The 27,092-nt window shown below is 42.7% G+C and overlaps 1 protein-coding gene across 4 annotated transcripts in view; it reads right to left on the bottom strand.

The window, feature by feature from the left end:
• The window catches only part of PRKCZ (protein kinase C zeta), a 604,208-nt gene that overhangs the window by 214,706 nt on the left and 362,410 nt on the right, over window positions 1-27,092 (bottom strand). For all 4 annotated transcript variants that reach the window (XM_069240998.1, XM_069241001.1, XM_069241000.1 and 1 more), the window contains one exon: window positions 556-687. In XM_069240998.1, the coding sequence (XP_069097099.1) occupies window positions 556-687 (132 nt within the window). The remainder of the gene's footprint in view (window positions 1-555; window positions 688-27,092) is intronic.

A 27,092-nucleotide genomic window follows, 5' to 3' on the forward strand; every position in this document is an offset into this window, starting at 1 on the left:
GAGATGATAAAAACGGACCACTAAGGATTAACAGGTGAAGGAGTCTCATGACGATTTGTATACACCTATCCAAGCACTACGATCTGACTTAAAACTTCCCAAAGTAGTCTTAGAAGTCAAAATCTAACTGAATGGTATCCGTGCACTCCATGATTTACGTTTAGCTGTACATTTCTCTATATTGCTACCTGGTATATTACTGCAACTTTACATCTGCCAATGCACCATTTATCCTAGGGGAATTGTGGCACAGGTGGGTAAACCTATTTGATCCCCAGTACTGTACAAGCAGAACAGGCCACATCCCAAAGTCACTCATACTTTAAGCACTGTCATCCAGCCTCTGAGGCACCCTTCAGTGATCGTTCTGTGTACTTAGGCACTAAAGATCTTATTTCTAGCAATCAGCCATTGTTTAATGGAGGATACTGCATTTAAAAATATGAGGAGACAACGCGTATGCGATACATTGCACAAAAGATTTTTTATGAAATAAAGAATAACAAAAAGGAGAGCTACAGATGAATCAAGAACTTCCTTCTACAAATAACTTACCATAGGCCTTTTGCAGGTCAGTGGAACAAGTATGTGACAACGTTTATGGACCAGGAGTTTGCAGGTGATACACTTGTAGCCCTGCCTTCCAAGGCCCCATATCCTTTCGCTGCACTGGCCACAGTATGCTCTCTGCCGAAAAAAAAGACAATACTGTCACAATCTGCTTAAATGGAATGGCTTTTGGGTTGGATAATTTGAGCAAAACATGAATACATATTAAAACAAAATGCTGCAAGCACATCACATTATTCAAGTTATCTCCTTAGCACAAACACATTTTCACTATTTTAATTCAACTGAGCATTCTAATAGAACTACACACTGTTCTAAGGTACAGAGCAATAACTTGCATTCATGTAACCAGATGAAGCACAGCAGTTTAGGGAGTGAGACAGTAACAGAGATCATATCATAAAGTGCATAACAAGTAGGCAAGTTATAAATTACCCAGTGAGGCATGAGAATGGAGGAATGAGAGCTTGGGTGCTAGTAAGGGCCACATTCGTTATTGGAGTACACAGACCGCAATTATGAAGAGACAACCTAATTTATTTGTTGGTGGAGAGGGAACTCCATTGCAGTTATGTTAGTCTTTCTTTCCTGCCAACATACTGGTCTACCTACCAGATGTAAATGTGGGCAGAACATAGGTTTAATCATGGTGCAGAGTCCTACATCTCCACCGTGCTTTCACCCCTCCACTGGCCCTGTGTAGTAAGATAGGTGGAATTAGAGGTCAGTTTTCACTGCCTGTCACCACCAGGAAAACCCTGCTGGAGTGAAAACTAAGTGCTACCACAGTGAGGGGAGCATTTTCTAATTTATTTTCAAAAAGAAAATCCTGCTTTAGGAATTTCTTCCTTAAAAAAATATATATATATATATATATAAAAAAAACACAATATGGTCTACTGCTCCATCAATTTGACCTAGCTTTGCACCAAACTGCAAAATGCACTGACAAGAAACGATGTGATGGTGGCTGCTGTCAATGCTTCAAGAAATAACGGCTACCTTGGGGATCATTCCTAAATAAACTAGGTAGGCAGCACTGCTGTAAGGGTCACAGAGTAGTTTACTCAATCTCCCTGGCAGAGTAATGAGCTGCCCTCCTAAATATAAATCAGGTACAGGAGTTTTTGGAAGGCTTGTGCGGTTTTGGACAACCAGCAGGACTGGTGCCAATTAGGGTGTTGGGGAGAGGGTGAAAAGAAAAAAGCTCATGTGGCAAATGTGATAACCTTCCCTAACGGGGAGGAAGAAATTTGTGTCTCACTTGGCAGAAGACACGAATAACAATTTTCCCCATGACAAGATTATTAGGGACAGTAGAGGGAGTGTTTTGTAAACATTTAGTACTTGAAATCACATGAAATTGGTGCATAAATTAATTAAGTAGCACTCAAGGATTTCTGCTGAATGATGATGGGATCCAGGCAACAAGATGAAGGTGGATCAGTTCATATAGAGAAAGAGCACATTGGATGAACAAAGAATATAGTTCAGTCTAGAAGGAAGCCCCCTCAAAGACTCTTTTAAACTGAATATAGCTTTTCAGTTATTAGATTGCAAAATCAGCCTCAATGCTTCTAATTTCTTGGAAGCTGTATCGGTCTTTAATTGCATAACGATCGTTAATACATTTGTTTGAGGCATGCCTTCACCCCTAAGAAAATGTTTTCTGGCTATTGTACATTTATAAACAACAAGTGATGGACGGAATGCTGAACATTGTCAAACATTCATCCCCAGTACAGTGATCTGGGCATAAATCCATCGTTTTTTTGCTGCCCCTGCCATTCCAGTTTGGACCCAGCCATATGCAAATCAGTCTTGACCCTGTTCCCCATGGGAACAGTCCAGCCCGAACTGCTAGGCCAGGTCTTCCCTGGACTGGAAACAAGCATCCTGGGAACGGTTTCAGGGTTTCACCCCTCATCAGCCAGGCTAGCTTGAATCCAGTGGCATGGGAAGCACGGGACCCACGTCTGGGCATACCCTTCCCACTTAGGGCGACAAAGCAAAAACAACAAGTGATGGACGGAATGCTGAACATTGTCAAACATTCACCCCCAGTACAGTGATCTGGGCCTAAATCCATCGTTTTTTTGCTGCCCATGCCATTCCAGTTTGGACCCAGCCATATGCAAATCAGTCTTGACCCTGTTCCCCATGGGAACAGTCCAGACCGAACTGCCAAGCCAGGTCCTCACTGGACCGGAAACAAGCATCCTGGGACCGGTTTCGGGGTTTCACCCCTCATCAGCCAGGCTAGCTTGAATCCAGTGGCATGGGAAGCACGGGACCCACGTCTGGGCATACCCTTCCCACTTAGGGCGACAAAGCAAAAACAACAAGTGATGGACGGAATGCTGAACATTGTCAAACACTCACCCCCAGTCATAGATCTGGGTTTAATCCATCGTTCTTTTGCTCACCTGTTCCTCATGGGAACAGTCCAGACTGAACTGCCAAGCCAGGTCCTCACTGGACCGGAAACAAGCATCCTGGGACCGGTTTCGGGGTTTCACCCCTCATCAGCCAGGCTAGCTTGAATCCAGTGGCATGGGAAGCACGGGACCCACGTCGGGGCATACCCTTCCCACTTAGGGCGACAAAGCAAAAACAACAAGTGATGGACGGAATGCTGAACATTGTCAAACATTCACCCCCAGTACAGTGATCTGGGCCTAAATCCATCGTTTTTTTGCTGCCCATGCCATTCCAGTTTGGACCCAGCCATATGCAAATCAGTCTTGACCCTGTTCCCCATGGGAACAGTCCAGCCCGAACTGCTAGGCCAGGTCTTCTCTGGACTGGAAACAAGCATCCTGGGACCGGTTTCGGGGTTTCACCCCTCATCAGCCAGGCTAGCTTGAATCCAGTGGCATGGGAAGCACAGAACCCACGTCTGGGCATACCACTTAGGGCGACAAAGCAAAAAACAACAAGTGATGGACGGAATGCTGAACATTGTCAAACATTCACCCCCCAGTACAGTGATCTGGGCCTAAATCCATCGTTTTTTTGCTGCCCATGCCATTCCAGTTTGGACCCAGCCATATGCAAATCAGTCTTGACCCTGTTCCCCATGGGAACAGTCCAGACCGAACTGCCAAGCCAGGTCCTCACTGGACCGGAAACAAGCATCCTGGGACCGGTTTCGGGGTTTCACCCCTCATCAGCCAGGCTAGCTTGAATCCAGTGGCATGGGAAGCACGGGACCCACGTCTGGGCATACCCTTCCCACTTAGGGCGACAAAGCAAAAACAACAAGTGATGGACGGAATGCTGAACATTGTCAAACACTCACCCCCAGTCATAGATCTGGGTTTAATCCATCGTTCTTTTGCTCACCTGTTCCTCATGGGAATAGTCCAGACCGAACTGCCAAGCCAGGTCCTCACTGGACCGGAAACAAGCATCCTGGGACCGGTTTCGGGGTTTCACCCCTCATCAGCCAGGCTAGCTTGAATCCAGTGGCATGGGAAGCACGGGACCCACGTCTGGGCATAACCTTCCCACTTAGGGCGACAAAGCAAAAACAACAAGTGATGGACGGAATGCTGAACATTGTCAAACATTCACCCCCAGTACAGTGATCTGGGCCTAAATCCATCGTTTTTTGCTGCCCATGCCATTCCAGTTTGGACCCAGCCATATGCAAATCAGTCTTGACCCTGTTCCCCATGGGAACAGTCCAGCCCGAACTGCTAGGCCAGGTCTTCCCTGGACTGGAAACAAGCATCCTGGGACCGGTTTCGGGGTTTCACCCCTCATCAGCCAGGCTAGCTTGAATCCAGTGGCATGGGAAGCACGGAACCCACGTCTGGGCATACCCTTCCCATTTAGGGCGACAAAGCAAAAACAACAAGTGATGGACGGAATTGCTGAACATTGTCAAACATTCACCCCCAGTACAGTGATCTGGGCCTAAATCCATCGTTTTTTTGCTGCCCATGCCATTCCAGTTTGGACCCAGCCATATGCAAATCAGTCTTGACCCTGTTCCCCATGGGAACAGTCCAGCCCGAACTGCTAGGCCAGGTCTTCCCTGGACTGGAAACAAGCATCCTGGGACCGGTTTTGGGGTTTCACCCCTCATCAGCCAGGCTAGCTTGAATCCAGTGGCATGGGAAGCACGGGACCCACGTCTGGGCATACCCTTCCCACTTAGGGCGACAAAGCAAAAACAACAAGTGATGGACGGAATGCTGAACATTGTCAAACATTCACCCCCAGTACAGTGATCTGGGCCTAAATCCATCATTTTTTTGCTGCCCATGCCATTCCAGTTTGGACCCAGCCATATGCAAATCAGTCTTGACCCTGTTCCCCATGGGAACAGTCCAGCCCGAACTGCTAGGCCAGGTCTTCCCTGGACTGGAAACAAGCATCCTGATACCGGTTTCGGGGTTTCACCCCTCATCAGCCAGGCTAGCTTGAATCCAGTGACATGGGAAGCACGGGACCCACGTCTGGGCATACCCTTCCCACTTAGGGCGACAAAGCAAAAACAACAAGGGTTGGAAATGGCCCAAAACACAAGGTGGACACATCACATTTTTTCATAGAAAACAGTGCCTACCTGTGGATTTTGGCCTCTAGCTCAGCCGGCCCCAGGGGGGGGCAGAAATGGGCTAAAATAAATTAAAAAAATCTGGCTTTTGAAACGCTGGGAGAGACTTCAAAGGGAAGGAAATAGATTTCCTTCTCTTTGAAGCCTCTCCGGGCCTCCCCCACGTGATTGAAAGAGAAATGCTGAGCATTTCTCTTTCGATGGGGGAGGCCCTGTGACAAATCAGCACGCGCTCGCGACACTGAGCAAAACTTGGGAAGTGAAAACAGCAATCTATCCAAAGCATTCTGAAACAACTGGAGGCTTCTAATGACCGATTTGTTGGCGCTCAAAGAAAGGACATTGCAATAATATAGCTGAGAAAGAAATGCACCCTGAACAATTGTCTGTCGTGTGTTGGGAGTAAAAAAAAAAAAAAGCAGAGGTGGGTTTGAGTTGTTCTGTGACCGCGAGTAATGCAGATTCTGTACTGTACCTTGGCCTGAAGCCGTTCTGAGATACATCTAGGATAAGATTACCATCTAGATATTTCATCAGTATATTATTCACGTTTCTCTGTAACTATCGCTAAAAAAGAGAACAGCGAAATAGGACAAATGTTTTCTGGATCTTGTTACCGAATCGCAGTTTGGGTTTTGCGGATCGGTATTAGGAAGGGGTGTGACAAGGGCGTCCCTTCCTAATACCGAATCGCAAAACCCAAACTGCGATTCGGTAACAAGTTACTGAATCGCAGTTTGGACTTTGTACATCCCAAATAGCATTTTTCAAGTCGCAAACAGGCCAATTCTCCATTTCCAGATGGTATGTGTTAGAAATTAGGTCTTTGGTTGACAGTCAGATTACCCCCTGTTCAAGCATGGACCCTCACTCTAGTCAGGGTAAAAGAGAATCACCCTCAGCTAAACCCTGCTTACCCCCTTGGTAGCTTGGCATGAGCAGTAGGCTTAACTTCAGAGTGCTAGGTGTAAAGTATTTGCACCAACACACACAGTAACTTAAGGAAAACACTACAAATTGACAACACAGGTTTAGAAAAATAGGAAATATTTATCTAAACAAAACAAGACCAAAATGACAAAAATCCACAATACACAAGTCAAGTTATCAATTAAAGAGCAAAAACAGTCTTCATGTAGTTTTAAACACACACTAACAGTGTTAGTGTGAAAATGTACCTTGGGTGTGTCAAAAATAACCCTGCACGGGCGAGTGTGTGTCAAAAAGGGCTTGCGATGCATCAATTTCACTCCCGAGCGAGACCTTACGTCGTTTCTCCTTTCGTCGGGTCGGGCGTGTCGTATCTTCTCTCCACAGGAGAGCTATGCGTCGATCCGATCAGCACGCTCGGGTCCGGGCAGGCCTTGCGTTGTTTTTACATGCCCAGCGATGTCTGTGTCTGAAATCCAGTCTTGCGATTATCCGAAAACCACGCAGCGCGGGTTGCGATCTCCCAGCCTCCATCAGCGATGCTGTGTATCGTTTCTCCAGCTCCACGAGTTGATTCTTCGGTCACGTTGCAGATGAGCGCCGATTTTCAGCCGCGAAGCCGGTGGCGCGTCAATTTTTCGGCTGCCGATCAGAGTCGCGTCGATCTTTTCCCCGCACGGCGTTCTGTGCGTGGATTTCTTACTCTTAGGCTGCCAGCTTCTCCTTTCTGGGGCCCAGGAACTGGATGGGCACCACAGGGCAGAGTAGGAGTCTCTCCAGAGACTCCAGGTGCTGGTAGAGAGAAGTCTTTGCTGTCCCTGAGACTTCAAACAACAGGAGGCAAGCTCTAAATCAAGCCCTTGAAGATCTTCACAAGATGGAAGGCACACAAAGTCCAGTCTTTGCCCTCTTACTCTGGCAGAAGCAGCAACGGCAGGATAGCTCCACAAAGCACAGCCACAGGCAGGCCAGCTCTTCTTCCTCAGCTCTTCAGCTCTTCTCCAGGCAGAGGTTCCTCTTGGTTTCAAGAAGTGTTCTAAAGTCTGTAGTTTTGGGTGCCCTTCTTATACCCAATTTCTTCTTTGAAGTATGCCTACTACAAAGCAAAGTCTCTCTTGAATGTGAAATCCTGCCTTGCCCAGGCCAGGCCCCAGACACTCACCAGAGGGGTGGAGACTGCATTGTGTGAGGACAGGCACAGCCCTTTCAGGTGTAAGTGACCACTCCTCCCCTCCCTCCTAGCACAGATGGCTCATCAGGAAATGCAGACTACACCCCAGCTCCCTTTGTGTCACAGTCTAGTGTGAGGTGCAACCAGCCCAACTGTCAAACTGACCCAGACAGGGAATCCACAAACAGGCAGAGTCACAGAAATCATATAGGAAGAAAATGCTCACTTTCTAAAAGTGGCATTTTCAAACACACAATCTCAAAATCAACTTTACTAAAAGATGTATTTTTAAATTGTGAGCTCAGAGACCCCAAACTCCACATGTCCATCCGCTCCTAAAGGTAATCTATACTTTCATCATATTTAAAGGTAGCTCCCATGTTAACCTATGAGAGGGACAGGCCTTGCAACAGTGAAAAACGAATTTAGCAATATTTCACTGTCAGAACATATAAAACACATTACTTTATGTCCTACATTAACCATACACTGCACCCTTCCCTTGGGGCTACCTAGGGCTTACCTAAGGGGTGCCTTACATGTAAGAAAAGGAAAGGATTAGGCCTGGCAAGTGGATACACTTGCCAAGTCGAATTTACAGTTAAAACTGCACACACACACACACACTGCAGTGGCAGGTCTGAGACATGATTACAGAGCTACTTATATGGGTGGCACAACCAGTGCTGCAGGCCCACCAGTAGCATTTGATTTGCAGGCCCCGGGCACCTCTAGTGCAATGTACTAGGGACGTTCTAATAAATCAAATATGCCAATCATGGATAAGCCAATTACATACACATTTTGTAAAAGGAGCACTTGCACTTTAGCACTGGTTAGCAGTGGTACAGTGCCCAGAGTAACGAAAACAGCAAAATCAGAGTCCAGCACACACCAACAACCTGGGAAACGGAGGCAAAAAGTTAAGGGAGACCACGCCAAGGATGAAAAGTCTATAAGTATGTATGATTGTTTCGTGACCGCGAATGCGGTCGCAAAACAATCGCAGGTAGCACCAGTTTCAAACTGGTGCTAACCCATTCGCAAAAGGGAAGGGGTCCCCATGGGACCCCTTCCCCTTTGTGAACGGTAGCGAGAAAAAAAAAATCAGATCAGGCAGTGGCTCCACGGACCACTGCCTGCTCTGAAAAAATGAAAAGAAAACTTTTCATTTTTGATTTTGAAATGCATCTCGTTTTCCTTTAAGGAAAACAGGTTGCATTTTTAAAAAAACTGCTTTATTTAAAAGCAGTCACAGACATGGTGGCCTGCTGTCTACAGCAGGCCACCATCCCTGTGAGGGCGGCCATTTCCCCATGGGGTCGCAAATTGCGACCTACCCCATGAATATTCATGAGGTAGGGCATTTGCGACCCCATTGGGAATCGCAAACAGTGTCATTGGCACTGTTGTACATCAGGTTTTGTGACTCGCAAATTGCGAGTCGCTCTGACTAAACCTGATTTTTGTACATGTTGCCCAGCATGTCCACACTAATGCTTCCTTCTAGGTGTCTAGATAAGGATCTCAAGCAAAAAGCACCATTCTTGCTGCCACTGGAAAAGGGTGCCAAAACTCACCTAAGGGTGGTCCAGTGGCATGTCAAGGTCAAAACAGATGCAGGTTGTAGTTCAAGAAATAATTTCACATTGCACATTGGGGGTCTGACTCTGAAATGAAATGTCAGTTGTTAGGTGGCAGTAATATTTGGAAATGAGGCGGAGGTCGTGGAGACATCAACTGCAGAGGTGAGGCCTGGGGGGTGGTGGAGGCCTGCTGGAAGGGGTTGGAGTTAAGTGTAGATTGTCAACTGCTGAAATCTTCAGTAATGTGTTTGGAATGTAAGCACTTGTTTTGCATGGTCTAAAGATACATCTTAAACATTTCGGGAGTTTTTACAGCCATGCCGAGAATGAAAGGCAGTGTCTTCAGAAATGAGAAATTTTCCTCTGCCCAATAAACACCAAGAGACCCAAAGAAGGAGCCCAGAAGAACTGTAGAAGACACCCAAGCAATAAGGCAGGTACCCTACAGAGTTTACTTTATAAAAGACATGACTGTGATGCAGACAAATTAAAATTAGAGAAGGTTCACTTTCTGGCAATGTAGAATTTAGAAGCATGTGGCTCTTTTAAAGCCCTTAAAGAAAGAAGCACGAAACAGAAACCACAGTAAGATAGTGAAAGATAGGCATTCTTTTTTTTACTGCAGAAACGTACAACATAAAACACTCACCTTTGTGGTATATGTTTTTCTGACAAATCAATTTTTAAAGAATGTTATTGTAATTAATAATGTTTCTTAATGCTAGAGAAATGGTTGGTTTGTTAATTTTGGGTTATTCAACTTTGCATCAGATTTATTTTGGGGAATTTATATAAATGTACTGTTCATCCTTTGGGCCGACTATAGAATGATTTGGGGCCCTGCTGTAAGAAGCATTTACTCACTTACTGCAGCATATATGTCAGCATCCTAGATCAGTAAGACTTCCATTCATCCACTGACAGACTTGAAATTTCAACTCTGATCTTCCTTATGTCAGCACAGAGTGGCAAGCCATGGGCCCTGCTGCTACCTCGCTTAATGAGGCAGGCTCCTAATTACTGACAACTGAGCTGTAACCAACAAATCAACGAGACAAATGTCAGTCGGTTGCTCTCTTACAACCCAGAGAGAATCCGATTCTGAGATGGTAGTGGTTAAATGTTAAAAGAATGTCAAATGCAAACCTTCACCTTTCATAGGGTGTACTATGAATTTACTTAAAAATGACTTCGTGATCTTATGCTTAACCATGCCCCCAAGTTATGTTCTCAAATAGTAAATACAAAATTAAATAGTCTTAAAGGGCACTAAAGTTGTTCTTTTTGTCTGTTATAAATGTAAACCTCTATGCAACTTTAGCAGCAGCTCTAGCAACACTCCTAAATTTTAGAGCTTTGAAGAACTGAATTTACTACCTAACCGAATGGCAGGGGAAGAAGATACTACTAAATCATAATGTAAAATGGCAATGACGCAAACAAAGATCACCATTACATGGCATTTAATGGTAAAAGGCGTGACACTGAAAGCTCAGAAACAATCCTTACAAGAAAGGAGGAGGACATTTAACATGGTGCTCAAGCCAGGGAAAGAATAAACAATATACACATGAGAAAGGAAGTGAGGTGGTGCAGCAATAAGGGGCGTTGCTAAATGGACAAGAGAATCCATAAATGCACAGAGCGCAGATATATAACACATTCGAGTTTTTCCAAACAACAACAAAGTAAATATAAGCCTGTCACGCTACCAGGAAGTTTCTATATGTTTTCACTATAAGGCAATGATGACTAATTCGCCTTCTTCCTAAAATAGGAACTAGATATCTTCTATGAGCTAGATGATGCATCTACTATTGTTGTTTCCTCTTTTCATCTTTGATTTAGATTAGTCACCATCTCGGAATATTTTATATCTTCTGTACAACTGCACCAATGTTTCACTCTCTCCTTCCTTGGGGTTATTCTTCTGATCTTCCTAAAAAGATATCTGATTTCACAAAGGCTGGTTATAATCCTAATAAAAACATACATGCTGTACCTGGGAAATGCATATTTTGGATGCGTTTGCAGATCGAACACTACCAGCAAGGAGGATGTCTTTCTTATGTGCCCTCTGTTGGAGGTCACATTTAAAGGAGGGACAACGAATGCTCACAATTTTTTGAGTGACAATAGGATTGTTTCTCCTTTCCTCGGCTCTTGTAGAATTTTAGTAATTTCTTAATGAACAATTACTTCGATGTCTTGGTTAGTTTTAGCTTATGATCTAAAATGTGCTAAAGCAAACATACCAGGATTACCATAGGATCAGTTCTTAAATAGCCCATTTTAATCTCTTTCTAGAACATCCAAGGGATATCCCAAATAACTCTACTATCTCTTATCACCATTATTATAGTTATGCTGATTTCTATTAAAAATACATTTCGAATTTAGGTAAAATTCTTGCTATCGTTCAAGGCGGGAGGACACTCAAACACTTGATGCTGAAACTAATTAAGACTGAATTTCTTTCAACCTTCTTCCAATGGGGTATTGCCAGAAGGACTACAAATCGGCCACTTAATTTGGAGTTTACAAATCACTTGGTGATCCCCAACATGTGCCCTGCCCCAAACTTGGCTGAGGGAGGGCAGTTCTGGAACCTAGGAATGGTACCAGTATTCCTGGACACAATTGTACGTCTTGCATTGGGGTTTCTTGGGGACCTCTGCTCTGCTGTGGCCCTCTTGCCTGGATCACAGCTATTTCCCAAAACAGCTGAAAAGTTGCTGTGAGCATGCATTAATCTCTGAATGGTGTTACTAAGGCTGCAGGTGATAAATGTTTGCTAGACTTTCCCAGTGGTGGCTCCCCCTTGTGGAGAATGGATTGAAGCTGATAGAGATCTAGTTGACATGAAGACAGGGGCTGCTCAAATGCATTAACATCAAGCCCTGCGAAAGGCGCACAAGAAGCAGCATGGAAGCAGCAATCAAAGCTGGATGTTGTCCCCAACTACCTATACCTCATTCCTGGGTGGTACAAGTCCATGATATGATAGACTGGGGCAAGATTTATTGAATAGGATAGCGCAAACTACCGTCTTCCACTCCACCCAAGTTAAGAAAACTGGAGACTGCTGAAATGGGATCTTGCCTCTCTTTGGTGTGGGCTACAGAGAAGGGGCCAAGAGACGTAGGCTGTATGGGTTGAGCTGTTTAGCGACCCCGTGCCTGAAAGATAAAGCATCTGGGCTGATAGTTTGGATGGATAGGAACTATTTATAAACTCCCAGTTCAAATTACTTTGCAAATTCTGTGCAGATATTTCCTGGTTAAAGAGATTCTATCAACACAAAAGGATGATGGACGGAGTGCTGAACAATGCAAACACTCACCCCCAGTGACAGATCTGGGTTTAATCCATCGTTCTTTTGCTCATCATGCCACCCCAGTTTGGACCCAGCCATATGCAAATCGGTCTTGACCCTGTTGTTCAGCACTCTGTCCATCATCCTTTTGTGTTGCTAAAGTTGCCCTCAGTGGGAAGGATATGCCCAGACGTGGGTCCCGTGCTCACTGTGCCACTGGATTCAAGCTAGCCTGGCTGATACCCTGAAACCGGTCCCAGGATGCTTGTTTCTGGTCCAGGGGGGACCTGGCCTGGCAGTTCGGGCTGGACTGTTCCCATGAGGAACACGGTCAAGACTGATTTGCATATGGCTGGGTCCAAACTGGGGTGGCATGGTGAGCAAACGAACGATGGATTAAACCCAGATCTGTGACTGGGGGTGAGTGTTTGCATTGTTCAGCACTCCGTCCATCATCCTTTTGTGTTGCTAAAGGGATTCTAGACCACTGTCTCCTGTGACTGACATCTGGGAATTGAGAAGAAGTGGTTGACTCATGATACCACTGAGATCACTAATTATCAGAATACCCATGAACTTCAACCCCTCATTCTTGAAAATAAGGAATCATTGGAATCTGTAGGTATTTTTTCGGAGACCTATAAACTGGTTCTCTAGGCACATGTGATATCTAACAGTGCCTTTAAAAAGAGGCAATGAGCTGAGAAACTCAGGAATCATGAAACCACTGTTCACACTGGATACAAACTTATCTGCAGATAATTTCAAGGCGACCCGCAGATACTACAACAAACGGAGGATGAATATAGAAACACTGTCACAGATGCCACTTGGGTACACTATGTCAGATTATGTCTGACTATAAAGGAGGCGGTCTGAGGCAGGGAACAAAGCTAGAAATCGGACTGGGTGGCTAAGCGCTGCAAAGAGGTAGCCTGGTGGATAGGGATGGTGGAAGATGTCGAAGGACAGAGGCTGTGCAAGGATGGATAGTGCGGCAGGATTAAGGGGTGCCTCAGGTCTTTAATGTATATTATACAAGGCAGGTGATTAATTAGTGGGAAATCTCCCAAACTATCTAATTCTGTCGGAATATGGAGAAAAATATCACTGTTGGAGAGGTCGAACCAGCTACCAACTACATTGGTTTAAGTTCCTGCCCCATTGGCTTCCTGAATAATCATCTCTCTAGTATGCTTAGTTCTAAGCTTTTACAAATATTTTAGACTTTTAATTCTGAGGGATGCCTTTCTGCTACTGTGATACATGTACTATGAATGTATTCATAACTAGCGGAAACTGCAGAAGTTTCAATCAAATCCCCGAATTTCTCCTTTGAACAGGCAACCCAAGACACTAGCTAGGTTCTCACTAGCAGGCTCCTATTGTCCACAACCTTCCAGCTTCACCAAGATCAGGTAGGCTCTATGCCTCACAGATCTATGTACATAATCCTTCTAAGATAGGGCACAAATTGTGATACCGTCCCTAGACACTGTGAAAGCATTTCATTACATCGAGGGGCTCTTCCTATCACAAGTGTATTTTTTTGAAGATGGGCTTCAGGAGGGAGTATGTTTCCTTGAGAAAGAAACAAGACTGATCCCACTTTCTGATACTGTTTGGCCCAGCATTTGGAAAAAAAAGCCAGTTTAGTCTGGGCTGGCTTTTGGAATGATCATCTTTTGCGTGGTATTGCCCAAAATGTGTGGCTTCTTTTGCTGAACCCAGTTTTGGTAGCAATACGACTATGCATGCTTTGCTCCTGCGAACCAGTGGTAAACTGCTCCTACCTACAAGTTAGAAATGGCATGCTGTTAATTGGCACATTTAATTTACTTTTATGTCCCTTGTAAACTGTACCACTTGTATTCAGGGCCTGTACACTGAAAGCTACTAGTGGGCTGTAGCACTCATTCAGCTTGAGCAACCCACTAAAGTAGCACTGTAACCATGTCTCTAGGCCTGCCACCTCAACTTCTGTGTGAGGTTCTAAACTGCCATTTTGACCCAACATAAAAAACGTTTGTTAGGCCTAGCCCTTCATTTTTAATATTTAGACATTAACCCTACGGTAGGCCCTAAAAACACATAGAACAGGGTGTATGGTATTTATTAAGTAGGACGTATCTTTTTATTTAATGTTTTACATGTCCTGGCAGTGCAAAAACCTCCAAAATGGTTTTCACTATGGCATGACTGCTTCTCCTACAGGTTAACACTGGTTTGGATTATTACCTTTAATAAGTGATACACTTAGTGTGGGAACAGAAACATGGCTCAAAGACTCATTTTAATAGCAATTTAAAATACAACATAATAACTTGTAGAAAGTTGCCATTTCTCTGCCTAAAACTAAAAGGCTTTCCTGCCAGCAGTGCCCAGCTGTCAACCGAGATCAGATACCCTTGTGGTTATCCTATGGTGTGATGTTTATGGCTTCGGGACAGTGGACAGGAGGCTCTGAGTGTGGGGATGGGGACTCCTCCCTTGCAGGATGCACTGGAATAGCCATGCCTGTCCCTTCCTGAGCTTCAAAACATGCCTATTTGGTCACTGCCAGATAAAGCTCATACCTAGGCCTGTCTCCCCTTTGTTTCTAGTCAGGCGGACACCAAACCAAGTGGGAGTAGATGAACTGACCAGAACTGGTTTTAAGGCATAGACAAAGACTTGCCTTCAACCAACAGGCTTGAGCTGGGCATGAAAGTGGACCCCACAGACTTCTTCTCATAACACTCCTGGAATTGTGAAGATCAGAAGAAACCTGCCCGAAAACCAGACCAGCTTGCCTTGGCCAATGCTGCAATAAGTCCTAACCCCCAACTGGTGCTACACTCCAGGTCCCCAGGTGTTAGAGTGTACTACCCCGGTCCCTAAACTGCAAAAAGTGAGACTTAGAAACTTTTTGCCAACTTTTAACATGGAGAGCCAAGGAGACCTGGATCGCCATTGAAGCATCGCTGGTCAGCCTCAACTTGCTTCACCAAGACTGACGCCAAGCCAAAGATGATAGACATTGAAGTCTTCTTGGAAACAGACTCCAGATTTTTCATGCTCAGAGCTTTCCCAACTTGGAAGACAACCACATTGGGCCCCGCACTTCAACAGCACACGGACACTGAACCCAGTTCGGCTTCAGCTTTCAGCTTGACCCCTCAATGAATCGTTGATGATCACTTATTCTCCACAAAAGATTCCAAGTCAGAAGGCAAACTTTCTACGGGATGAACCTGGCCCTTCCTCCTGACGCATACTCCATTGCATCAGCCTTGACTTTGACTCAGTCTAACACGACCAAAAACAACGGTTGGCAAATCGTGTTTTTTCGTGGTATTTTTTTATTCAAGCTCTAAAAATTAAATTCTCCGATTTCACTATTTTGGACTCCTGTTGCAGTGGTGTCATTTTATTTATTCAAATCTTCTCTGTTTTTCTAAATTGCTCCAAGCTAAGCCTGACTGCTTTGTTCAAAGCTACAAAAGGATTAAGCTCATGTTTATTTTGGTTACTTCAGTGGTTCACCCTGACAAAGACTGTGATTATTATTTAGAGGTGGGGCTAATAACCACCTCAGCTAATACTCCCATTTCTTACAACTACAATCTTTCACTTTTGACTGCAAACCTTTGATCAGTGATTGTACTAAATCATTCTGTTTCATTCTCTGCAAAAGGTAGATTCTCCATCCTCACCTACATAACATGGTCAAGCGTGCCTAATACCGCACAGAAAAAAACCTTCCCTCCCAGAACAACATCTCACGACAACTGTACACTCTTTAGTGTAAGGCTTGGCTAAGGCAAATCCTGCTCGGATGCATACTGAAGCACCATGTCTTATTATTGGAAGCAAACTTCTAGATTAAATTTTGCCCATTCAGTTGAAGCTGAAATGAGTACACACTTACATCAGATCTGTTTATAAATGGCCCAAATTACATACAAAATTAGAAACGCTGCCATTTCTTCGTATCTAACAAAATGTGGAGTATTTCAGCATGTCAGCACTCAGTGTGGTGCTGAACTGCTCCTAATGGAACACCCATTGTGCAAGAAAAAACCTACACTGTCACCTTTCTCTGGCTGTGGTTCTAAAACTTGAAATTCTTCGAATGTCTGTGCTTCTGGCAGGACTCCTGTGTAGTCTCTCTCTTGAAGCAATGATTGAAAATATGCTATCTGATTTACCCACTCACCTTATACTCCAAGTTCTACTCTTACATATACAATTTCTGTTAACTAAGTTGTTCTTCTCCCTTAACACGTTGTTCTACTATTTACTTATACATTTTGACTTGTAAATCATTTCATTGTATATATTATTAGTTTTGGTAAACTAATATCTGATATTTTTATTGATTCTACATTGATCTTAGGTAATTATGGAATTACTTTATGAAAATCTCATTAATGTAGCTTAACATCCTATTTTTTTCTTGACAGGTTCATAGAACACAACACGTTTCTTTAAATGATTTAAACTCTAGAGTGTTTAATTACTAATGTCATCTACCTACAATGTTGTAATGTAAATGTACTTGTTTCTTGTAATGATGTCAAGCATTGTTTTGTTTAAACGTAGTGTGTGATAATACCTTGTGGTTGAGTGCATTTTATACAAATGCAGGAATAAAAAAATGGTTCTTAAAGGTCCTTTTTTTTTATAGTACCTAACAAGTGCCATTATGTCTGTATGGCATGAAAAGCACTCTGAGGCCATCGGGATATGTTCACAATTCAAAAAACTACAAAATAAATAATTCATCACTGAGGTTGGGCGTGGGGGCCTGCAAGATTCCAAATGAACATAAATATCTGTTTGCTAAATCATTATCTGGGATTGACCAAGGACTTTAGTCTGGTAGAACTTTTCTAATTTTGTAAGTGTACTGCCTTTTTATGTGACAAATAGGGTCTAAAACCCACTCAGAAAGTGGAGCAAGGATACAGCGACTGGAATCTGATCAGATTTCATAGATACATTATGCATAGAATTGAGAAGTTCAAAGAGCTTGTGAAGCAGCACTGAATGTACGTAGCAAAATGGCTGAACACTAGCAAGAGTTATAGATGTTTAGCAGCAAATTCACGGATCTGTTTACACAAGGGAGTCAAATGTTGGTGGCCATGCCTTTCTTTTCCTCCAGCTGCATCTCCCTCTCTGGGCTGTAGGTACCCAAGGGAAGTGGTTTTGGACAGTAACTAAAAGGAAGCTAGACAAAAAGTCTGTATTGTTGAACAAAGTTTCCCACAGCGGGACAGGCAACTTCAAAGACCGTATCAGAACGTATCACTTTTTCATCCTTGAGCTTCTTCCAGGTATTTTTAATACCCAAGACAGGAGGAGGAAACCAAGCACAACCCAAAATGGAAATAGAAACGAAGGAGAATAGCCATCAAATTGTCTTATTGGAACTCTGTCCCTAATTACCTTCCTCCTTCTCATCTACTGACTCTTCCATTAATTTCTAATTCAGGGCACAAGAGTAGAAATAATACAGAAAACACGTTACCAGAATCCCTTTACTTTTGATTTGCCAGTCTCCAGGTATTCTGTGCCCTACAACTACTCATTCCAACTTGTTTTTTATCCTTCAATTTTGATCCCGTATGACCAATTAATTCCTTGTTAACTGTTCAATGATGCATTTCGTATCATGTTCCTTAGTTTTTTCCACCCCCTGATGAGTTTAGATGCTTTGCAAAAGGCCAGGTTTGCAAGATGAAAAGTGTAATACATTATACCAACGCACAGTAACACTTAAATGTCAAAGCTGACATTGAGCATCAACCACACCAATTCCTGAATGTACTTAAGATGTACACTGGAGTTTCTTGGTGAAGCAGGTAGACAAAACCATGTTCACACGTTCACAGTGACAAAGTGATGCTCAGTATAACAGGGAACCAAACAACAACTTGAAACGAGCGGGCTAACAAAATATATAGTTGACCAAGGAAAAAATATTATGAGACACATGGCAAAAATTCTCTTGAGAGTTAAAATGCAGCTGAATACAAAAAGAGAAGAAAAATCAAAAGTACCCATATATAATTAAACATTCTGTAGAAAAACAGTAAACCTAGCCAAAATAAACGACTGAAGTTACAAAAAAAAGAATTACAAATTATCTTGCTAGACCTAAATGTAAAAGCATAATCAAAATAAAAAGTAATATGATAAAGTAAACAGTAAAAATGAAGAAGAAACATTTAACATATGAATTTCAAAGATAACATCAGCTCTATTTCATGAATGCAAGTTTAAAGAAATTGCCAAGGCAGCATCAAGATAAACGGAGACAAACCTAATGTCTAAATTACTGCAATTAAAGCCACTAATGGGAATATGAAATAATACCTCAGGACCCAAAAGCTTAATTTTAGATGCAGAGACGGCATCCAGCATTTTATGGCTATGTGCCAAGACACTGCGGAGCAATATGAGGCATCACTGAACTGTATAAAGCTACAGTAAAGGTGTCAGAACATGCAAAACGGATCCAAAACGACAAATGTCAAATTACGAGATGAAAGGAAACCGTGCTGAGACTGGCCACCTACCGACTGCCTTGAAACTCGGATCAAAGGAATTAAAAGGCAAACATTATTACCAGCTAGCAGCAAAATCACAGGATATTTAACGAAATCAAGAGCCCGAAGGAAGAAAAAGCAGCAAAGGGTAAAGAGTGCACACATAGTTTCTCATTTTTAAAAGGCACAAGCCGCCCCATAAGGATGATCCATGTTAGATAGAGGTGCAGTGTGAGGTGGTGGAAAGAGCCATTCTAGTTTCTATGTTTGTCTGTCTTAATGCACTAATGACTGGAGTACCAACAGGTTCTCGGACTCATTAAGAGTCAGACAGAGCAGTATCGGTCCCCCAGTGGGTGGTGGTGGTGGCAGGGGAGTATGTTTTGGGTGATGGGGTTTAGGGGAAGAATACCCCTCCATCTGATTCCAAGTGGCATGATGTTTTCACATTCAAAATTATTGGGCCTCTTTTCACTGGGTGTGGAAACACATCTGGTAAAACCACTGGGGCTTTAGTGCCAGTGGAGAACACAGGGGTAGGCTGTCCACCACCAGATCCCCCACCTACAGCAGAGGTTATTCATACAACATTCTCCTCAGCAACCTTTAAGCCTGCCCTGAACCAAAAACCCACCCTAGCTCCTCTACCTGCTGTGCCCATCAAGGATCACAAATCGTACTAGAATCTAGGAAAACCTGTGGCAATTCTGGGTCCTCATTTGCCAATCTGGTGAATAACGCTTGTGTGTGCTGCAAACTCGGAGGCAGATAACCAGCTGGATAAGCCCTGTGTAAGGAACTTGCCTGTCTTGCACAATTTAAAACTGCTGTGCGAACCCATAAGGTAGTATGTGGTGGAGTTCTGAGCTAATTTTACACAGAGCGTATTGTCAGTGCTTAATGTGTAAATAAAAAGGTGCCGGCGCCCAAAGCTCTTCTCTTAAACACACGGCTTCTGTATTTAAATGTGCGAACACGGAATACTGAGGGGGCGTAATCCTGAAGCCATCTCGGGCCTCTTCAATCCATTTACAGCGACTCCCTGCCCATTCAGCTCAGTCTTGCAACTTTCTACAGTCTCCCTTTGTGACGCTTTTTCGTTTTTCCCTTCCTCGTCTTTCCAATATGTGTCTTTTGCTCGCAGCAAATGCTAGAGGCTGAAGAATAAGCCCCGGCCCTCAAAAATAAGTGCCGGTGCTCAGCACCGGAAACAACAAGCACAAATTAAGCACTGCGTATGATATGAAACAGCCGACAATGAGCTCCTTGATAAAGAAATTTCTGATTCCCCTAAGGAGCAGCAGAAACAAAGCTGGATGTAGACCCTTTCAGGTGATAGCTTTGATCTACCAGAAGATCTCTGAAGCTCCAGAGACAACTGATGCCTTTCTGGAAGGCTTTAAAACAAAAACATTCCTGTTTGAAGTTCAAATAATTGTATCAGTAGACATGTTTAGGTGGCATTTTCTAAGAGCTATACAAACTACGACTGATGGCTGAAGGTCACCCAAAAAAGTTTATATACTTGAAGAGTAGTGTATTCTAGCTGCCTTTATTAAGTTCTCTTCAGACCCCTGATGAGGCGCACAGGCACATTTGTGGACGGGTAGCATGCTACTCTGTATGAGTGCTACAGGTGGAAGAGTTTGTGGCTGTGGCTGATATGGCTAGCGTTTGATGTTGTGTGCGAGGAACGAAGTTGTGCTCATAGCATCTTTTGTTGCTCTGCTTATGCATGAACCTGAATGAAAAACAGTGAGAAAGGGGTCTTGTGAGCATTAGATCAGGGGTCCCCAACAGGTCGTAGGCTAACTGCGTGCCTGTCAGATGGTATGTGACTACCAGCCCCCTTCTCTTAAAATTCTTTGTTTCCTTTGTTCCATTAACTGCTTTTCGCTCCTTCCACCTCTTTGACTTTTTCTTTTGCTTTTCTCCTCCCATTTTATAAAATTATTTTGCTCTCCTTTCTTGCTTCCTCCTTCTTTTTTTTCCACTTCTTTCTCTTTGTGTTACTTCGCTATTTCTTTTTAAAGCCTGTCCGCCGTTCTGTCTTATTTTTTTCTTTCTTGGTCTTCCTTCCTTTCTCTTTATTTTCTCTGAACTTTCGTTTTTCTTGCTCTCTTCATTTTTCTACTATTCTTTATATTTTGGGTTCAATTCGTTCCTCTCTTTTTCGCCTTTAATTCACCCCTTAGTTTTTTTGCTTTCCTCCTTCTCTCTTCTTTCTCTCCTTTATTATGCTCTTCTTCTAACTTGCTTTCTTTCTCTATGTGCTTATTTCTTTCCCAGTCTTTTCATTCTTGTCTTTTTCCCTCTCATTTTACGTTTTGTTTGTTTCTCCTTTTGTTCCTTTTTTCTCTCAATAACTAATTTCCTTTATTTCTCAAGTTTAACATTTAATTTCTTTCTTTTCCTCTTTTTGCAGTCTCTTTTACCCTTTCTCCCTGCACTTAATACGTGTCCCATCTTTTCAGCATCATTATGCCGACACAGTGTAATATATCTGTACATCTCAGTTACTTGCTATGCACCGCATTTCTTCAAACAGGTCTTCCAGAATTAGTATTTACCCGGTGACTATGCAATAATGACAGCACCGTGGTCTATCTGTTCCTTGTTACATAATAAGGGATGATTGAATGAAATTCACAATTAACTGTGCCTGCTTGAAATCTCCCTGGCCTTCCCTTCCTAGTCTTATACACCACTCATCCCCTTCCAATTGGTAATGCTCAGTGGCCAAACTCTCTGATCTCTCATTGATTTTCTATTTCTCTCTCACTTTTTTCTTTGTTCCTTTAATTTTCTCTTTCGTTCCCTCCCTCCTTGCTTTCCTTTCTTTTCTTAGAGATCTTCTTTTCTTTCTTCCTTTCTGTATTTTCTTCTTTTCGTTAGGAATGTGTAGCTTATTAAAGCAATCTCTTCATTCATGAATTTATGCGCCACAAGTGCCTGACCGGTATATCATGAGCGAGTAGCCACAGAGACAGGTTTATGTTTGGAGAGCTATGAAGTCTGAATACGCCTCGTACAATGTAATATTGTTCATGGTCCTAGTTAAGGGGCCAGTTTCCTACACCTGCAAAGCACCTGGATACCCTCGCGAATGATAGTGCGCTCTTCAGATATATATATAACATAAAAATGTATCCTAATAAACAAAACTTTCCAATTTGCTTTTTTTGGGCATCAACCAAAGGACTGCAGGGCAGGTACCTAGAAGGTGGAAGTGGTGCTCAGGTCTTGCTCTCAGACCCGAGGCATGCAGATTTTGGTAGGGTAAGCACCAAAATCAACTTGCTATTCTCAAAAACCTTGGAATAGGTGATATTTATCAAATTCAGTAAATTCCAAACATGGTGTATTGGACTTTATAAGATGTAACAAACCACACCTACAATCCAACAAACTGAATTAGGGTCCGAGGGTATCTTCCTGTGGTAGGTCAGACAACAATCCCTAAGCCTCCCCTCCCCCGTTATGTAGTGCCTTTTCTAGATATGCAGATTGCTCCATTTTGTACAGTCATTCTCCATAAAGTAGAGCCAAAATGTGTTGACATTAACTCTGATGTCCCAACGTCTTTCTTGTCCTTCCCTTTCTTACTGAAGAACTGAAGACTATGATCCTATACTACTCAGAAGTCACGGTCTCTGGGTTAGTATTGCTGTTCGATGAGCTTGTATCCAAGCCTACTATAGGTGAATTCATCTTACACATTTTTGACATCCAGAAAGCAGCACTATGTTCATCCAGTTTCTCGAGGTATTTAAGCATTCTGCTTGAAACATTTCTAGTCTCTTATAAAAAAGACTGACAAAGAAAGAAAGCCCGTCAAAGGACTCACTCCCCCTCCTTCATTTAGTAGGAGTTTCTGCCACACAGGACACAACGAGACTGGCCTAATCTGCTGCTGTGCACATAATTAAATTTAACTCATCACAATAAGAAATATTTAACGTTTTTGATAATTGTGTTCATCTTGCATCAAAAAACGCTGTAAAGCAAAATGAAGCCGTTCAGATTGGCGTGCTCCTTGTCTATATTAGAATAAAAAGGGGTACAGTGTATGTTCTCCTGTGATGCAAACAAGACTCTTGGTGACCCATGTGTTCAGCTGTCTACTATGATACACTACGCCTGATCTCCTGCTTGTGCATCATCTGTGTTCCTTGGCCAGATCTGCACAGCCATTCTTCACTCTGTCTGGACCCACTGGCCATGAGAGGAAGTGATGTAGGATCTATAAGAAAATCAATGCAGTGACTGTTGTACTGGTGATCCCTATTCCTCCCCTTATTTAATACTGATGGGATGGCTCACAAAACGATATAGGCAAGCTTGGATCTCTCAAAGTTAAATCCCTTGAATTCAAGTGATGCAGATGTAGTCTCCCTGAAGTCACATGGAGAAGATGGGACGAGAAGTGGACATGGGTGCTGATTGTAACTATTGCACTGAAGAGAAAAAGAGACAGAGATGTTCCAGAGAAGACACCTCGAAGGCAGACCACTCGAAGCTCAAAGGTAGTGGAGTAAAGGGAGGTCGCAACTGTCATGCTGGGGATAGGATTTACTAGTCGTAGAGTGTGTGCATTAAGCATATATTTCAATTCTTTATTGCTGTTTCAGAAAGCTACTGCTCCAACAATACTAACCCCCATCACAAAAAAAAGCTTCTTTTTTGGGCCGAAGCATGAAGAGTAAACCTACCTCACATCTTCTCAACAGTTGTGGTAAAAATAGATGCAGTAGGCACAGTCCTCATGAGATGCTCTTCTGCCATTACTCTGCCAGCACTGCATGTGGGCACTGAATTGTAATTTTTTTCCCACCCATGTACAATTGAAAATGCAAAGGGTTCGAGGTTTGGCAAGCAGCAGAAAAGTATCTCATGCGCAAATACCCTGCTGCCAGACAACAAAACAAATGCTTATTTTACGGAGAGCAAATTCTTTTGAGAGGACTCCCACAGACCTAATGTGTGTGCCACAGAATCTAATCAAACTGATAATTAGGGAAACTACTGCGGGGACCGCGGGTTAAGAGCGAGTAGCAGGTACATGCCCAACGGACGTTAGAAAAAAAGTAGAACTTCTAAAATGAAGTACTGACAAGGGCATATTACTATTTCTTTCAAAAAATGCAAGCCTGACTTCGGAGAATTACGGAGGAAATGCTTTTGTTATCTTTGAGTGGGAACTGTAGTCATGAACTAGATTAAATAACATAGTGTGGTTGTAAAATTTTCATAGCTGATCCTGCAACCCAGGTTGTGTAAAAAGGCACCAATCCTCGGTATTCTTGCAGAACTTTCAGACTGGGAAAAAAAACATTTATCAGCTGCCATTGCAACCAATGTAAGGCAAACATTGACCAGAAAGTCAGAGCCTTGTAATGAAGCTGCTATGTGTGGGTCTTTGGGAAAGCTTCCTGTGTTTGATAATGACTGTGATGCAGAATTATTCATCCAGTAAGCCAATAGCACTCATGTAATACCCCCTTTCTAACGGGGCATAGACGTGGTTGAGTGAAGGTATATTTAAAACTGAAAAAAACTTTGAAATTCACCAGTTATAATCAAGTCAAGAAACTATAACTTGTACTCCCTTCCAAGTAGTTTTAAAACCAATGATTTATTTTTAGTTGTCAACAGTAATGTTATCAACGATGTCACAGAACACGTCAAAAGTGTCGAAATATTTAAGATAAAAAGCAGGGCATGACGAGGGTGCAAGTTATAGTTACTTCTGTCAACTATAACTTGTGAATTTCAGTGATTTTTTTTTTGCCTAAAACTCTACATTTCAACTGACATGTTCACATTGCTATGATGTCACCTCAGTCTTTTTTCTGTGAATTTCGGAGAGGTTTTTAACCTAAATTAACAATATAAATGCTGTCATTATACAGACCACTGGTATGGTGAAAGGGTCAGAAGTCCAAATTATAAAAGTCAGGTATTGCTTTATCGGGGGGGGGAGGGGGGGAGGGGGGGGGCAACACATCAACATATATAAACCAGACCTATTGTCTGACATTGAATCATTGGAAGACAACTGAAATTACACCATTCATGACAACACCATTCATGGCGGGTAGCCGAGTTATGGTCAGGGCCACAGTAATTGTGCAATTACGCGGGTGTGTCATTTTTCTCATAATTATGGACGCATAATCCATCATCTGCAATGTAATCTGCAGATTTTTACAAAAAATATTGTTTTAAGCTCAAACTGTTCAAAAGTTAAGAAAAATGCGGCAACACGTATTGCCTTGTAGTGGAAGGCCCTTCACAAAGGTGGCTGGATACCGATCTGTTGCTTATCGCTATAGTTAGGTGTTAACCTGGTACCAATGAGGTGGAACTATGAGTAGACAGTGTTAACAAGTGCAAATGTGACAAAATAATTAAATAATATCACAAAATGTGCTGCATAATGCCCCATAGTTTGCCTTCTCTTGCAGCATACTTTAGTAAACCCAGCCGCATACTTTGGGCCATTCCGTGACCCATAATTTCAGTGGCCCTGGTTATAGTCACTTCAGTATAATTATTTCCAACCAGCTTGCAAACCCAAATCAAATGCTGAAAAAAGTACATGAGAGGTGATGATCAAATTGTGCCTACTTTGGAAATTCCACAACAAATAAGGCTAAAACAAGATAAACTACCATTCTCCTATTATGTTCCAAACTTGTGCAATGGCCAGAGAGAAGTCAGAATCATTTCATCATCATTCTCCTTCAGCAGGACCATCAAGACTCATCTCTTCAGAGAAACCATGATAAAAGATATGCTGCTGTAGCATTGTACCACTGTTCCAAATTAGTCTGCACTTAAGATCTTGTATTACAAAATATGGATTGCACTGTTATACAAAAGTAGTGCATTACGTTTTGGGTAGAGAGAAGGTTATAACAAAGAAATAAGGGGATGTATGCTATATTTTCCTTTTCTGTGAAATCATCTACCTTGTGGATTCTGAAACTATAAGACAACATACAACAGGATGTGACAGCCTTGGAGCCTGCAGCCAGCTACAATTATCCAAGTAGAGCACTATTCTATACGAATCAGAGAAGGAATCTAGGAAGAACCTGCATTGGCAAAGCCAATATGTCTTGCCTATGCAATAGCTATTGGCTTTGCCACTGTGTTTCAGCCATGTTGTACACTAGTGTGGCTTCAGTTCAGCATGGCTAAAAGTTAGTAGAGTGGAGTGTTATATGGCGGTGTAGAGTTGAGTGTCTTGGAGGAAGTGGAGTCAAGTACAGTGTTGTGGAGGGAGTGGAGTAGAGCATTGTGGAGGGAGTGAAGTAGAGTGATGTGAAGGGAGTGAAGTAGAGACTCGTGGAGAGAGTGGAGTAGAGTGTTTTAGAGTGCAGGAGCACGGAGTGGAGTAGACTGTTGTAGAGTGGCATAGGGTAGAGTGGCAGAGTGGTGTAGAGTTACTGAGCAGAGTTTCGTAGAGTGAAACAGAGTATCGTAGACTGGAGGGGCATAGAGTTAAGGGGCACAACAGCCTGGAGGGGCACAGATTGGGGTATTCACAGTGTGGTAGCACACTGCCATTAGAAACTACATATTTTAATTGAAATAACCATTACATTTGCACAGACACTGATAAAACTATACAGTGCACAAACAATAATGTGTGGAAATTGCATCACTTGTGTACTGATCTCTTTTGATCATATTAAATTATTTGTTTCCACCACATTTAAGAATTACAAATAAATGTGCTTTTTTGTGCTTTCCTATTTCTGATATAATCTGAAATATCTGCACAGTTAATTTGTAGCCATCTAAATGTTGGTTTGTGCTAGAAAAAAGACTTTCCTTTCACAACCCAAGTGGCCAGCTAGATTGCCACATAAACTCCCTCACTGTGAAGTCAAAGGAAAAAAAAAGTAAAGACCAAGCTCCCTCGAAAGGCAGAGCCTGACATTGTACTTTTATCGTAAAGTGCACAATAAATATGATGAGGTAACAACAAAACGTAAAGGCCTGTTTACAGAACGCATGCTCTTGTCGAAGAATACAATGAGCCATAGTAAGCAAGCTATGCTCCACAGGAGGAGCTAACTCCAGCTGGATAGCCTAAAACAAACAAAGCATGCAAATAGAAGGCAAGCAACTCTGAGTAACAAACAGAAAGCCAACGTTAAGGAACAGGCAGAATGTATTCCCAAGGAAGCATTCAGAAAGTCCCCTAGAAGTCTTTAGCAAATCAGACAGCTGAGCTGTCTGGTAGGTTTCGACCTAAAACAGGGGGAAGGGATGGTGAGGAGGAGGAAATATCCTCTCCTGATAACTGGAAGTTATAACAGAATCATTAGAAAAAGTATTAAGAGTGAATGCGGATGCCTATACTGTTCTTGTGAAAAAACGTATTATGCAACTAAAAAAAATA

This window comes from Pleurodeles waltl, chromosome 6, assembly GCF_031143425.1.
Source record: "Pleurodeles waltl isolate 20211129_DDA chromosome 6, aPleWal1.hap1.20221129, whole genome shotgun sequence".
In the NCBI taxonomy this organism is placed as follows: Eukaryota; Metazoa; Chordata; class Amphibia; order Caudata; family Salamandridae; genus Pleurodeles; species Pleurodeles waltl.